The sequence below is a fragment of the Labeo rohita genome, chromosome 25 (assembly GCF_022985175.1).
Source record: "Labeo rohita strain BAU-BD-2019 chromosome 25, IGBB_LRoh.1.0, whole genome shotgun sequence".
Lineage (NCBI taxonomy): Eukaryota > Metazoa > Chordata > Actinopteri > Cypriniformes > Cyprinidae > Labeo > Labeo rohita.
In genome coordinates, this window is record NC_066893.1 from 21497094 (window position 1) to 21513776 (window position 16683).

At 39.2% G+C, this 16683-nt stretch overlaps 1 protein-coding gene across 1 annotated transcript in view; it reads left to right on the top strand.

Annotated features, from left to right (window-relative positions):
• Window positions 1-16683, top strand: part of furinb (furin (paired basic amino acid cleaving enzyme) b) — a 115114-nt gene that overhangs the window by 43336 nt on the left and 55095 nt on the right. Inside the window, exons 3-5 of the mRNA XM_051099989.1 lie at window positions 3749-3847; window positions 11204-11299; window positions 15019-15147. Of these exons, the coding sequence (XP_050955946.1) occupies window positions 3749-3847; window positions 11204-11299; window positions 15019-15147 (324 nt within the window). The remainder of the gene's footprint in view (window positions 1-3748; window positions 3848-11203; window positions 11300-15018; window positions 15148-16683) is intronic.

A 16683-nucleotide genomic window follows, 5' to 3' on the forward strand; every position in this document is an offset into this window, starting at 1 on the left:
CACTAACAAAACAATGATGACATGTTTTGGTCATGATTGTTTCGGTAGTGACAATTTTAGATACTTTTGGGTCCAGCTCAATATGCTCAGCACATGGTTAGCTAGCACAATTCTGAACAATTTTACCAACATAAAAACTTTTATGAAATAACAAATAAAAAGAAAACGCCAAGTGAACTTTTCTTAAAACAGTAAGTTCCCCTCAGAGATGCATTCATATAAACCCCCATTGTAATATTTAGGATATTTACAATATTTCACACTTTGTGATCTTACTCTTTCTGGTATGGTATTTTTTACTCTTTGCATTCGTCTTCAGTGTCTCTGGCCTCTGTTCACGGATGTTTAGGTTTGTAATATTTCCACGCTCAGACATTTTGAAAAATGACTGCATGCAGTTTGTGTGCAAGCCCAGAACAGAATGGTTGAAATATGTCCAGTCGATCAGTGAATATTTCACTGTATAGATTAAATATAGCACACGTATGTCTGCAAGATGCCTGTTAAAGATCTCTTGATCTGGAAAGCATCTGCTGTTTACAAACGTCTGGCAGACATCTGTAAGATGTCAGTTTTACATACATTCTAAATTATAAACATCTTAAAGACATCTAATAGACGTCTATTTGACATATGATAGGAAATGTCCAATAGATGTATTGCAGATGAGCAAACTATGTCTTGCAGATGTAAATGCAGACGTCAAATAAACGTCTCTGACATGTATGTGTGCTCTCAGGGAAAGTTACTCATCAGGACGGGTATTTTGACATTGTATGTAGACTATTTGTTCGTGAGAGACGCGTCTCTCTGTGATCTCTTAAAATTTTAAATTAACAAGGCTTAAAAACACGTGCAAATGATAAACTTTCGTGACGTCGCAGCAGTGGGCGATCGGGCTAGTGACCAATTCGTTAAATGTCCAGAGCGTTTTTCACGCTGTCCCCCGGGCCATCGGGCACTCCTTATTGTCGAGCCCTGCTGTGGGTTTCAGTAAATAATAGAATGATCTTAGTAGATATCTAAGATTTGAATGAAAGCTTTTTAAATGTGTTTTTTGGTTGTTGGAAAGCAGTTTGCACTAATTCTGTAGAATGGCCCATATAATCCCATATAAAACAGGATTTTTGTCTAAAACAGCCTGTTGAGGTCTAGGAGTGTGCAAAATGATCCAGAAAGTGCCAGGAAAGTTGACAGAAACTGATAAAAAAGTGTAAAAGTTTATGTTCTTTTTTACAGGATGCCGTAATTACAGCAGTAAAGCACCGTGGTAACAAATATGCCTTGCTTCTCAAAGGTTTGTGTGTGTGAACCTTCCTTCATGTAGTCCAATAACTTCTCCATCTGGATGTGCTGTGTTAGCAGACTGCCAATAAAAGCATCCTCACCATCTTTAAGTCTAATAAAGGCACAGTGTCTCAGTATGTGTCATGTCCAGAGGAATTGGCTCTGAGAGAAGCGAGCGAGTCTTTCAGATCTCTGGTCTGTGAGTTTATGAATTATACACTCACACATCAGGCCAAAGAGAGTAATGATGTTCACTTTCACTTCTTCTTTAGATCAAAGTTAAGCTTTATCCATCTGTCTTTCCATCTCTCTTTTTTGGTTCCATCTTTATCCATCCCCGTCTCTGTCTCTCTCTCTCTCATACACACAAGATCACTTGTACGCTCACAAACACACTTATAGACACGGTAGTAGTAGTATTAAAATCTTAGTGTAGGTGAAAGAGACAGAATAACTGTGATTTGCAGAGTATAAAAATGAAGTGGAGGATGAAACGAAGTGGTGTGTGAATTCTGTGACACATCTGACAGCACATGCAGTGTGATTTGAACTGTAAAAGCTGGGAGCTGATCTCAGCCACCAGAGCGTTAGACCCCATCCTAGTTAACAACATGCTACACAAGTCCTGCAGACCCTGTCCGCCACGCTGAGGCAGATCAGGGAGAACCGTTATTTGTCACAGATTACTCTTTTATAACACAGGAGGCTTAATGGGGCTCTTAGTTAAGAAATAACAGATAGCAGATACACTTACTAATTCTGCTAGTAAGATATTACTTGTGTTTAATAATATTTTTTTGTTTAAAATGCATAGTACAAGATACTAACTCTGTAACCTGTTTGATGGATTCAAGCAGTAATTTGTCAGTAGATTCAAACCAACGACTGAAATTTGTGAATGTTTTTAAGCGTTTTATCAAAGGCTCAAAATAATAATTTGTTTCTGAATTGGACTACACTGGCCACGCTGTATATTTGCTTTTGTGTAAGAGATTGCGTGTGTTGTTTTACTATTATTTTTATGGTACCCACTTTGTTTATCTCATCACATTCAAGGCAGACTGCAAACTCATAACTCAGATAAAATATAATTTCTTCTGCCGTGGCTTTGTAGATTCAGCCGCTCAGCAAACACTGGTTGACATAAAGTAAGAGTACAGAGCTATAAAATTAATATGAATATCAAAGCTCACATAATTTGCTCTCTGCAGAATTTAATGAGAAATCAGTTGGCATTTCTGACTTTTGATTACTGGCTGCAGCTGGAACAGTTTATGACATTGTTGATATCTTTTCTGGAGAACGTTAAGCTAAAGTCTTTTTTGGTCTAGGAGACACAACTGAGACATTAATGAGATCTGATTTTTTTTTTCTTTTCTTTTCTGAGAGGTTTCAGAACACCAGGCACGACTTTACCCAATTTACCCACTTCAGACACTCACGCTGAGTCCTGCTGGTTTCAGAAAGAATTTCTGTCCCCGTATGATCCCGGGGGGACGCCTCTGTAGATTCAGCGAGACAAGTAGATGATGGCAGCAGAGGTCATGTTATTGATCACGAGGACATGGAGAGTGAGAAAGAGAGACGGAGACGGCAAAGGAAACCAAGAAGCATCGGGGGAACAGAAGCACAGCAGGGAAGCGTTTTGATAAATGAACGTCATTTTAGCAAGGAGACACTTGACTGTATAGTGCAGGATCTATTCATTGACGTCACTTGCGAAAGAAGCGTGTGGGTATTCGGCTGTCCAGAAGTTGCTTTCAGCATTCTACTGGGAACAGAACAAGATGAGTAATGATAGAGGCATGATTCTCTCACATACGCACACACAAGCTCAAAGTACACAAGGTTATGAGCTGCCCAGCTAGGCGCCGGATCCCACACATCAGTGTGTGGCGGTCCAGATACAGTGAAATTTCTGCTTTTATGTGCTGCTTTATTGAACCGAAGCACAACAAAATCACAGTTTCTGTGTATCAGATTAATAAAAGAGAGTCTTTTCTTCCCCATCCCTCCTGCTATTAGACATTTTAAACTCTGTGTGTGTGTATTTTGCAGTTTTGTGTGCAGATAGTACCTGAAATTGCAAAGAAATACTTCAAACTTGTCATTGTGTGTGTGTTATGAAAAAAAAAACCCGCCTTTCATCATTTTCACAGAATTAGTCTCTCAGTTGGAAGCTCTTTTTAGGGTGTGTGTGTGTTTTTGGATATGTTCCGTGTTTTGTATTAGGACTTAAGAGATAAATGTATGCGGCTGAACCTTTGCAGCTCTGCCCTGAATGTGTGTGTGTGTGTGTTGGAGAGAGAGATGGCCAGGTCTGTGAGCAGGTGTTGGAGTTAATGAGTGTGTTTCCCTCTGGAGTGTAAGACCATATGACCTTGTACAGCGGGTAAGACACGACTCCTTTGCAATAGCACTCTAATATATCACCTCTGTGTGTGTGCGTCTGTGTCCACAGGTTTTCGGGGATTATTATAATTTCCAGCACAGGGGTGTAGTGAGAAGATCTTTGTCCGGCCATCGCGGGGTTCATGTCCGATTGCACGCCGAGCCACAGGTAAAGACGAGACACACGCAAAGTCACTCGCAAACACAACTGTACAGATGACAAAGCAGTGAAGTGAGGTAGGAGGCAATGGGACGAGAAGAGATGATAGGGGAGGACATGAGAGAGGGAATAAAAGAAAAAGGAGAAGGTAGGAGGGGGGAAGAGATAACAAGAAGGAAGGCAATGAAAAGAGATTAAATGAGAGGAAAAAGAAGAGAGGAGAAGAGAAAAACACATTAAGAGGAGATTAGATGAAAGGAGTGGAGATTAGACAATAGTTGAAAGAAGACATTGCAAGAGGACAGGGAGAGTGGAGGCAAGACAAGAAGGTTAGAGATGAAGAAAAAAAAGAGAAGCGAGACAAGGAGAGGGTATGAAAAGATATGACAACATGGAAGGAGATGTGATGAAAGGGACCAAAAGGAGAGGAGATGAGAGAGGAGGAGAATAGGTGAAATGGGAAAAATGGGAGGGAACAGATGAGACAGTTGGATTGGAGAGGAGACCATGTTGAAAGAGATGAGAGAGAAGGAAAAGAGGAGATACCAGGGAAGAATGAGAAAAGATGAAAAGAAAAGGGATAAGGGGAGAAATAGAGATGAAAGGAGATGAGACGAGACAGGAAAAGAGAAGAGACAAAAGGAAACAGGAGGACATGAGATGAAACAATAGGAAACTAGAGAAGAGAAAAGGAGACTAGATTAGACAACACAAAAAGGTTGGAGATGAAATCAGAGGAGAGGTGTAGAGAGGTGGAGGACAAGAGAAACTATGAAAGGATAATAGGCCAGATGGGAGGAGACATGATAAAATGAGACAAGATGGGAATGGACAGATGAAATAGAAAAAATTAGAAGAGAGGGAACAGATGAGACATTTGGAGTGAAGAGGAGACCACATTATAAGAGAGGGGAGGAGAAGAGAAGAGATGAAAGGTGGGGTAAGAAGAGTAATGGAGATGAGAGGAGATGAGACAAAACAGGAAATGAGAAGACACAAGAGGAGACAGGAGGACATGAGATGAAACAATAGGAAACTAGAGAAGAGAAAAGAAGACTAGATGAGACAACACAAGAAGGCCAGAGAACAAATGAGAGGAGATGTGAAGAGAGGTGGAGGAAATGAGAATTGAAAGAGAAGAGAGAGGAAGAGAAGATGGCAGAGGAAAAGAGGAGGGGAGAGATGAGATGAGATGGAAAGAAAAATGAGGCAGGGAAAGAAATGGTGATGAGAGAAGACAGGAGAGGAGAAGAGACAAAAGGAGACAGGAGGACATGAGATAAAACAACAGAAATCTAGAGAATAGAAAAGGAGACTAGATGAGACAACACAAGAAGATTGGAGATGAAATGAGAGGAGAGGTGAAGAGAGGTGGAGGACAAGAGAAACTATGAAAGGATAGTAGACCAGATGGGAGGAGACAAGATGGGAGACAAACAGATGAAACAGGAAGAGATGAGAGAGATGAAGACAAGAAGAGAAAATGTCAAGCAAGTGTAACACATGCGATGGTAGGAGAAGAGATGAGAAAGGAGGAGAAGAGATGAAATGGAAATAATGAGAAGCGAGGGAACAGATGAGACAGAGCGGAGAGGCGACCGCATTGAAAGAGAAGAGAGGGAAGGAGAGATGAGAGGAGATGAGACGACAAGAAAGGAGAAGATACAGGAGGACATCAGATGAAATAATAGGAAACTAGAGAAGAGAAAAGCAGACTAGATGCAACTAGGAGGTTGGAGATAAAAAATGAGAGGAGGTGTGAAAAGAAGAAGTGGAGGAAAAGAAAAACTATGAAAGGATAGTAGACCAGATGGGAAGAGACAATATGGGAGAGCAACAGATGAGACAGGAAGAGATGAGATGAAAGAGATGGAGGCAAGAAGAGAAAATGTGAAGCAAGTTGAACAAATGAAATAGTAAGATGAGATGAGGAGATGAGAAAGGAGAAGTGGGCAGAGAAAGGAGGACATGGAAGGTCAAGAACAGATGAGAGGACACGGGATGAGAAGAGGGGAGGGGAGGAGTCAAGATGAAAAGACTACGAGAGGAAGGAGTAAAGAGAAGAGACATGAGGAAAGAAGATAAAGGAGACTAAAAGAGGTGAAAGGAGAGAAGATGGGATAAGACCAGACAACAGGAAAGAAAAAGAGACAACAAGAGAAGGTGAGACAGCCCAAGAAGTTTGTAGATGAAATGAGAGGAAAGGAGATGTGAAGAGAGGAAAAATGAAGGGAGAAAATATGAAAAGATAGGAAACACATGTGAGGAGACGTGATAAAATGGGACAAGAGAGGAGAGGAACTGACGAAGCAGGAAGTTAAGAGATGAGAGGGATTGAGGTAAGAAGAGAAATGAGAAGGGAGGGGAACAGATGAGACATTAGGAGAGGAGATAGTACAAGAGGAGGCCAGACGAGAGGGGAGGAGAGGTCATTAGCATGCCGTGACAAAGTAGTTGGGCCAGAGTCTCAGATGGTTGACTGACTGTGATTATTGTTGTGTATGAGGTGTTGTGGATGTGTGTGTATGTGGTAGTACTGAAGTGCAGGACTCTGGCTGTGCCGATAAGTTATCTGAGAGCAGCACAGGCGTCCCGAGCGACTGCATATTTGGGCCGCTGGCTGCAGGCTTCCATAGATCTCCTGCTGACAAGCCTCTTATCTTCACTCTCTGAAGCTTCAGACACTAGTTAAAACTCAGTGCACACTCCGGAGATCCAACTACACGGCTAATACCGATGCCCTCTCGGACCCCACCTGCCCACCAGACGCCAGTAAAAGAGACCGGATGACTCCTAACACTGATCCATGACAGCAGCGAACGAGAGAGGGGAAGATACAAGCTGGATTGCTGCTCCCTTGTGTGCTAGCCTCTATTTATGCAAGGCTAACAGCATCAGGGTTCCGCTCAGGGCCCGTTTCTGTTGTGGCGGGTCAGGCATTCTCGTTGCCAGGGTTCATCTTGGCACAAGCCTCACGCGTACAACACACACACACGCATCGCCTGCTCTGCATTCCGAGGTCAGCACGGTTTTATGCAAATGAAGCAGATTTCTGAAGGCTGCCGCTTGTAAGCACATTCCCTCCAGCGATGGGAATTTATACCAAATTGAAAGCAGGTACGTGAGCGTCTTCTACCTCGCTAACACGAAATTTCATTCGCTCACAAAAAGTCAAAGTGGACTTCTCAGAAGTTTGCTGCGGAACGAAGGGTGGCAAGACGTGAAAGGAACAGGAAATGCATTCTTCCTCCAAATCTGACCTGGCCTTGCTCCACATTTGCTGTTTTCGTGATAAATTTAGCCCAGCACTGGTATTACTGCAAAACAAGGGCGTAAAGGACGACTCAAAGGATTTCAAGCGTACGTGTGTGTGTGTGTGGTTATTTGTGTGAATCGCCCTTGGCTTTCAACAGAAGACTAGTTGAACGCATGCTACTCAAATGAATATAATAATGCTGCATTTTGTTTTGTAGACAACCATTGATCATTTTTCCAACAGATTCTTTTGATACATATCAGAACGATTTCTGAAGGATCATGTGACTCTGAAGACTGGAGAAATGGCTGCTGAAAATTAGGTTTTCATCACAGGAATAAAGTTTAAAATATATTAAAGCATGTCAAAACAGTTATTTTAAATTGCAATAATATTTCACAGTATTGCTGTTTTTACAGATTTTTTATTTAAATAAATGCAGACTTGGAAAGCATAAAACTTATATTTAGGGGTTCAAGGACGCAGCAACGAAACCTTGTTGTAATTGTTAGAATGGCCAGTGATCAGCAATCTCTCTATGTAAAACTGATCGGGCAGACCAGTAAGTCATAACGTGGTGAAAATTGGAGTGATGGTAGTACTCACACCGTCTGCAGCATCACCAAGTCTTGCCCCTGTCGGCCTGACGAGGGTGCTACAGCGATTAAAAAGTACAAAATCACTCACTGAACTCCTAAACTGCTCGCCGCAGGCTCAGGTGTTATATATCGTTGGAATCCTTGGCTCACGCCGGATTTGTCCATCATGCGAAATTTTTGGGTATTTTGCATTTTTCGAAAAACCTACTTTTGCAACTAGTGCCGAGTTTTTCGCCCGACCAACCAAACCAGTGCGGGAAGATTCTTTGGAGAGTGAATATCAATAATTATCAAAATAAGTTTCAACTCTCCATCACAAAGGGACGCCAAAACGTTCAAAAGCCGCTTTTACTAAAACTGCTGTAACTTTTGAATGGAATGAGATATCTTTGTCAAACTCAAAACATGTATGTAAGAGCTGAATTTGAGGTCACATGAAAAAAGTTGCGGAGCTTGGCCACTTGGTGGCACTGCAAAAATGAATAAATATAGCTGCAAGCAGTGATTACCGGGGTTCAAGCACTTTTAAGGCATTTAAGCATGTGAAAAAGATGTTAATTAGCAAGCCTGTTACCACCAAATCTATGATTCAAAAAAGCGTTTTTGGCAAATCCAGGTTTTTTTTACATTTATGACTGTTATAGCGCCAGCTGTGGTCCGATCCCCTTAAAACTTTGCATGCTCGTTTAGAATTACCTGTTGCATATGCTCAGCTGGTTTCATGAAGTGTTGAGTTTTCCTTTAGGCTTTATAGGATTTTGGGTAAATTTGGACAGGCCCCTTTTTTAAATGACCCCGTTATAGCTTCCCAAAGGGTAAATAAAAAATCTTTTTGAAAATTATTGGCCTAGAGAGTCCAGAGAATTGTACTGCAGTGGTTGCTAACACAAGTAGGTTTTTTACATCTTCTCAATCATTTAACAAAAAATTTGATTGACAGCAGCAGTTCTAGAGGCAAAGATTTCTGGAATGCGAAAAATTTCTGTCAGACCTTTGGGCCCATGAGTCGAACAAGCCCACCGAGTTTCATTTCGATCGGCCTTGGTTAACCTTATCTAACAGGTGCTTAAACTTAATCGGCCGATGGTGGCCATGTTTTTTTTAAATACGTCCTTGTAGACACTTCAAGACCAATTCAGACTAAGACCGTGCACAGCAAGTTGATAGGACAAATGGTTGTGCAGTTGTAGCCATTTTTATGTTTTTTCCCTCTTATAGCGCCACCAAGTGGCCAAGCTCTGCATTTTTTTTTTTACTGTGACCTCAGATTGAGCTTATACAGAAGTGTTTGGAGTTTGTCATTTGGAGTTAAAAGTTCAGCTTTTTTTTTGATAATTATCGATAATGAATCTCCAGAGAATCTTTCTGCACTAGTTTGTTTCCAGTCAGGGGAAAAACCTAGGACTAGTTCACAAAAGTAGGTTTTTCGAAAAATGCGAAATACCCCAAAATTTTGCATGCTCACGATCAAATCTGAGGTGTGTGTTTTGTCCGTTGGGAGCCAAGGATTCCAATGACATAAGACACATGAGCCTGTGACTGACGGTTTAGGAGTACCGATTGGGGCGAGCCTGGGTCCATTCCTAGGTTTTTCACTCAATTTGAAAAAATACACTGCAGTACAACTCTCTGGACTTTCTAGGTCAATAATTGTCAAAAAATTCACTCTTTGGGAAACTTTAACAGGGTCGTTTAGAAAAATGGCCTGTCCAAATATACCCAACAGCCCATAAAGCCTAAATGAAAACTCAAAACTTCATGAAACCTGCTGAGCACATGCGGCAGGTGATTCTAAACAAGATTGGAAAGTTTTAGGGAGAGATCGGACAACAGCTGTCGCTATAACAGTCATAAACGTTAAAAACATAATATTTCTATGCTAAATGACCTGGATTTGCCAAAAAACTTTATTTAATCATTGACTTAGATTGTTACAGTCTTCATAAATAATATGTTGTGCTTTTTTCATATGTGCTTAAATGCTTTAAAACGCTTAAACCCTAGTAATTGCTGCATGCAGCTATATTTATATATTTATTTACATACATACATTTATTTGATTTATATTAATATATATTTACATTTTTTGTTTAATTTATTAAGCTAAAACTGTTACGGATGTATCTTTAACTACATATTGTTTTATGCACAAAAAATTTGTCAAATGATTTTCATTTTATTAACCTTAGAAGTTTGCATTATATTTCTTTCAAAAAGTGCATAACATAAGCTTTCATTTTGAGTCATTCATTGAGTGAGGGAGTAATCACAGGCAATTCATTGCGGAATTTAGTTGGCTGCTTCCATTCATCATTCGAACCATGTTGTTTAATTTGTCAGTCAGTTGAATTGATTCATGAAAAAATAAACACTCTAAATGAGTGATTCAGTTGCAAATTGGACAGTACTATGAGAGTCCAAGGCAATATAAAAATGTCTCGACTATATGTTCTTTTCCTATCCATTAACCAAGAGTTGGTTCATTTTCTTCTCACTGACACCAAAATAAAAAAGACAGTACAGTAAATTACAGTTTCCACACAGACATGTAATTATATAAACAATGCTTTGTGCTGAAATGCCACACTGGTGTACAGGTGTCTTTTCCAAGAATGACACTTCTTCCAACCTATCTTTTTGTGATATAACAATGAGAAGAGGCAAGAGTTAATCGATTTAATCAGTAGGCTCTCTGGTCATCCTCTTGTAAAGAGAAAAATGAATCCTGTATATGAGGTAGATGCCCTGTAGACCTTTAAGCTCATTTAAAACAATTGTTTTGCAGAGAGAGCACTTCATACGTCCAGAAGTCTCTGGTTCCTGATTAGATTCCAACCTCCGCTGCTAATATCTCAGATGCGATATTAATGTCCATGCGCTGTATGTTAGCCATGTCCATCTCATCACACAAAACAGACTTGCCGCAGTTCTAAGTGATGTTTCATGTAAGTGTTTGTCTCAGATGTTTAAACTAAAATTCACTTCATAAAAACAGCAACAAAAGAGTCAGCTTATTCAAATATTGTTATTATTATCACTGGATAGCACTTACGGGTCGTGTTGTTATGTGGGGGGGAATGTATTTTTTATTTATTTTTATTTTTTTTGTATTTATTTATTTTAATATTATTTTTCTTATGTTATATTTAAATGTTAAAATGCAAGTTTTATATGTTTGTATTCAAAAAAGTGTAATTACAAGTGACTGTCTGTTAAAATTTTAAATAATAAAATATTTAAAGCAAATATTGTTATTAAGGAAATCAATTTCTTTCTTTAACACACACTCACACAGAGCTAAATGAAATGCTGTAAAACAGCAGACTGAAAAGAGCAGCACAAGTTAGTGTGAAATGTGGGTATTTTTAGAGTGAGGACAAGCTGTGCAGAAGGGACGTACGTCCCTAGTTAAAGGTGAAAATGGAGATGAGTGTGATTTACAAGGATGTAGGTGTGTAATATTTCAGATATTGCCTCTAATGTGTTTGTGTGCGTGTGTGTTATTTTCAGGTGATTTGGGCAGAGCAGCAAATTGCCAAGCGGAGACGCAAGAGAGACATTCATGCTGAACCCACAGATCCCAAATTCCCCCAGCAGTGGTACCTGGTATGTGAAAAGCTACAGTATATATTTACATTGTGGTTGTACATTTAGTTTTTGAATGTGCCGTGTCTAAAGCATTTTTACAGTGGAAAGGAGTCTGCCCTTGATCTGTGAGCTTTCACATTCTCTCTGATTCTTTCCCGCTGTAAATCCCCCATGTCTGTTCTGAAGTATATAAACAGCATTCTGTGTGCTTATAGTCTCAACACAACATGACATCAAAATACATCCTTTCTTTACTTGGTTAATAAATCTCTGCTCTTATTTTGAATGATACATCAGTGCATGTTATTCTAAGGACAGAAATGATTTTCTGAATTTTTCATCACAAGGTAAAAACTTTCGCAGCCTCTGAAATAACTTTTCTGACCAAACCAAGGCTACCAGGTGGATCTGATTGGCGAGAACAAGCAAGGAGTTCAAAAGAGGGCCTTTTCAGCTTCCCCTAGTTTCTAGTGTCCCAAACTACATTAAAGTGAACTGAATGTTATCTCTAAGGTGATTATTTGGATTTAAGTAGAATTCGAAAAGAGTTATCTAACCACAAAGTACAAAGAAGATATTATAAATATACAATGAAAGTCAATGGGGTCCAAAACTACGGCACGTTAAAAAATAAAAAAAATCTAAAATGAGATTAAAGTCATAATATTTCGAGAATAAAGTCTAAATATTGTGAGCATAAAGTTTAAATATTTCGAAAATGAAGTTGAATTTACGAGAATAAAGTCTAAATGTTTCAAGAATACAGTCAGAATATTTTGAGAATAAAGTAAAAATTACGTGAATTAATTTGTATCAATTACGAGATTAAAGTTAGAATATTTTGAGAGTATATTCTAGCCTATTGTGCATGCAAATGTCCCAGATTGGGAGAAATTCCAAAATCTCAGCTTTCAAAATCTGTCAGTTTTATAGCAAAATACAAACAATATGTCTATTACAATAATGTTTTTCACGCTCTTTAAAGTGGCATGGCAGATTTTTTTTAATTTTTTTTAATTTTTTAATTTCCTTTACTTTTATATTGTGCTATAAACTTAAAATAAAGAGGAAAAACACATTTATAATTTGTATTTTGTGATAAAATTGACAGAATTTGAAAGCTGAGCTGTGTTGTATTAAAAGCAACAAAGCATAAAATGATTGCGATTTACTGGGTGGCTGGCGCTATAAATAATGAATGGAAGGCGGTAAATATTATGTCCAAACATTTACTGTATTATACCATGAATAAAACAGCTTGTGAATAGTCACTTAACATTATATACCTCAGAAAAGATAACATTGTAACTTATGTTAACAAGTTTTTAACCAGTTTTAACATTTTTTATAGGGATTCCAAAATAACCCTATATTATTTTAATAGCAGTGCTGTCAATCGATTAAAAAAATGGATTAAAACTGATTAATCGTAAATTTTTCTGAAATTATTCGCAATTAATTGCGATTAATCACAACTAACACTGAAGTTTTTGAATATACTTTTAGATTGCAAGAATTTCACATTCAAAGAATTTCACATTCAAATAAATGTAGAAACAACGAAGACGGTGTATTTTTAATATCTGATACTAACATTACTGATGTCTCTGGGAAATTGTTCTTTTTTCCCCTAATATTTACCCATTGACTATAGTCGTTCAACATTTATTAGACTTTAAACAACTTCTAGTTTAAGTAAACTTAAAACAAAAAACTTCACCTGTGCCCTTCAGCAAATAGGAAATATTCAGAAATTAAATGAAGTTATCAAGCACTAAATACTAAATGAAATATAGATGCTCAGATGTATTCTCAGATGCCTGTTGGTGTGGCGTCAGATGCAGTGAATTAAGTTTGTTTGTGAAGGGAATGCGCCTCCCGATCTACATAAATGCGTCAAATCATTCGTAATCCAGCTTCACCTGCAGTGAGTGTAAGGGTTTTTTATGAGTCTCTGCAATCACTGCTAATAACGTGCTAGTTAGCAAGTTTAGCGGCTAAACACGGCTAAATGTGGCTGAAGTAAACAGGCTCGTCACTCCACAGAGAGAAGAGAGGGGCGGGGCGAGCAGAGCTCATTAACATTTAAAGCAGCCTCGACCAGAACAGGATGATTTTTGCAGAGCTGATTTTGACAAGGTAAAAACGGTGTTGTTTTACATAACCATTGAGAATTTTTAACCAAAGTATATTACAGACTTTTCATTAAGACCCTAAAGAATCATATCAACTTGTGGAAAATGGGCATTCGATGACCCCTTTAACACACTAATTTCGACAGCACTATAATATCCTATCAAATCATGGTGGACAGCACAAGTTCCACCCTACAGTATTTCCTACAGAACATTCTGTTTCACTAAAACACATCACAGATGTGAAATGAGTTGTACATTTTATTGTGGTAAATCAAACGGTGGCATAAATAAGCCATGAATAAATATTTGTTATTCAGGTTAGTCCTGAAGACCTGCATGCTCACCACAGACAACAACCAAAAGCGAAGAGAGCTGATGTATTGGTGCGCACGTTCACCGACAGAGAAGACACAACATTATATTAACCTTCACCGAATCTTTTTAAATCATTTTATTAAGTGATGACAGATTCAGAATAAGTCTGACTCACTGAGTTTCTATAAAACTTACACAAAATAATTACTATGTGTGGGTGTTTTCATGAATACTTGCTCACATCGGTGTGTCTTCAAATGTTTGTTTGCATAACTCCTTTTAAAGCTCTGTTCTGTATGCAGAGCGTGAGTCCTAGTCCTAAACATATTAATGCGTGAACCGAACGACCAAAGAGCATCCTAGGCCACGGATGACAAAACAAACGCCAGAGCTGCCGTTCTCCATTAGCATACTAATCTATTAAATTCGCCTCCTTCACAACCTCTTTTAAGCCACATCTGTACGTGTTACTGTCAAACATTACCCGAAACGCGGGTGCTTTGTGCTTTCATACTAGAAAATGGAGATTGTATCATTGTTGACAAGGGAATGAATGCTTTTTAAGTTGTTTACTCTGAAGAAGCAACACAGAACGATGAGCAATTTGATTCTGTCTGCTTATTTTTATGCTTTTTGCAGGGGTAGAGAGGGTTGCGAAGGGGGCAGTTATCTGAAGACGTGTCAATTGAAGTTTTCATTGTGCTTCTGTACCCAATTTCCACATTTATGTTTAATGTTCGTCTTTTGACGTTGAAGGAAATATTCAGCCTTGCCATTTTAACAGATGGCATTGAGAATAAAGCAAAGTGTGAGGAAATGAAATAGAGCGAGAGAAGAAGATAGGACGAGAACTTCACTAGGGAAAAAGCTGTCGGGTTAAAAGGAATGAGTTTCCACACCTAGTTGGGATCGTCCTGCCGTCAGGCTGTCATCTGGGAGGAAGAAGTGTGTGACTGTGTGAGCAGTCATCTTTCATTAGCATTAGCTCCTGCGGCTGGGCCTTTCTTAGTGGCAAGAGTAAAAAATGAGTGAGTGTGTGTGTAAAGTCCTGCAGGTGGGCTTTCCCCTACTGGGAGGTCTTGGTCAAAGACTGTTAACTCCCTCCTCCCAGAATGGCTAGGAGGGCTTGTGTTCTGCTGTGCTGCACACAGGAGCTTTACAGAGACCAACATTTGCATTTGCTGAAGGGAAATAAAAGAACTGAGGAACAATTTCATGTTTTGCCCACCTCTGGTGAACATGCATGTAAAATCTGACTGATGGTAAAAATGGTTTTTCTTGCAGTACAACCCCAGTCATGGAGACCTGAATGTGAAGGAGGCCTGGTCCCAGGGATTCACAGGAAGAGGAGTGGTCGTGACCATTCTGGATGATGGCATTGAGAAAGATCACCCAGATCTAGCGAGAAACTATGTGAGCCATCCTTTTCCTCAAAATGTACAGAAAACATTTTGAAGAGTGACATTTATGTATTTTATTGTGGCCAGTAAGATATTTTTATTTAGCAAGGATGCATTAAAGGGATAGTTCACCCAAAATTTTAAATTCTGTCATTAATTGTTTACCCTCATGTTGTTTCAAACCTGTAAGATCTTTGTTCATCTTCAGAACATAAATTAAGATATTTTTGATGAAATCCAAGAGCTTTCTGACCCTACATAGACCGCAACGCAACTATCACTAGGCCCAGAAAGGCAGTAAGGACATCGTAAAATAGTCCATGTGACATCAGTGTGACATCAGTGGATCAAAATGTAGCTACGAGAATACTTTTTGTGTGCAAAGAAAACAAAAATAACTTTATTCAATTTCTTCTCTTTTGCGTGCTTTGTGATACTCCTGTTAGCGTGCATCAAAGACTGACACAGAAGAGAAGAAATTGTTGAATAAAATTGTTATTTTTGTTTTCTTTTGATTCAGATTGGAACTTCGGAGCGCAGATCACGAATCATTTAATTCAAATCAGGACTTTGGTGCGTTCGCGAATCATTTCATTCAGATCACGACTTTAGAGCACGTATTATGAATTATTTGATTTAGATCGAAACTTCGGAGTGTGGATTGCAAATCATTTGATTCAATTCAGGACTTCGGTGCAGGTTCGCAAATCATTTATTTTAGACCTGGACTTTGTAGCTGTAATGTGGAGTAAAGGACGAGAGGCGAGCGGATCCATTTGCGAGCCTTTATTATAGGGACGAGACAGATACATGGTCGTACAGGCAGGGTCAAATCAACGGTAACAGGAGTGTCAGAGGCGAGACGAGAGAGAATAGTCCTAGATGACGAGCGATGGTCCGAAGGCAGGCGGCGATCAGTCAAAAAACGGGGAGCCAGGCGAGGGAATCAAAAACACAAGGAACAAGAAACAAGAGAACGCTAAACAATTGGAGAAACACTATCAACAATCCGTGACTTGCATGGGGAAAGACCGGGGCTTTTATGGTGCTGCTGATTGGTCACATGTGTTGACGCAATCAGCGTGATGCATGACGGGAGATGTAGTCCGGGGTGTGGTACAACAGTCAGAGTGTGATGATGGGGTGAGAGTGACATCTGGTGGTGAGCGTACAGCGGGACACCGACCAGATTCGTGACAGTAGCGCATATTGTGAATCATTTGGTTTAGATCAAAACTTTATAGCGGGTTTGCAAATGTTTTGATTCAGATCAGAACTTCAGAGATCGCAAATCATTTGATTCAAATCAGGACTTCGGTGCGGGTTTGCAAATCATTTAATTCAGAACGGGACTTCAGAGCTTGTATCGCAAATAATTAGATTCAAATCAGGACTTTAGTGTGGGTTTGCAAATCATTCAATTCATTTTGGGACTTTGGAGCGCGTATCGCAAATCATTTGATTTAAATCGGAACTTTGGACCGCAGGCCGCAAATTATTTTATTTAAATCGAAAGTTCAGTGCGGGTTCGCAAATTGTTTAATCCAGA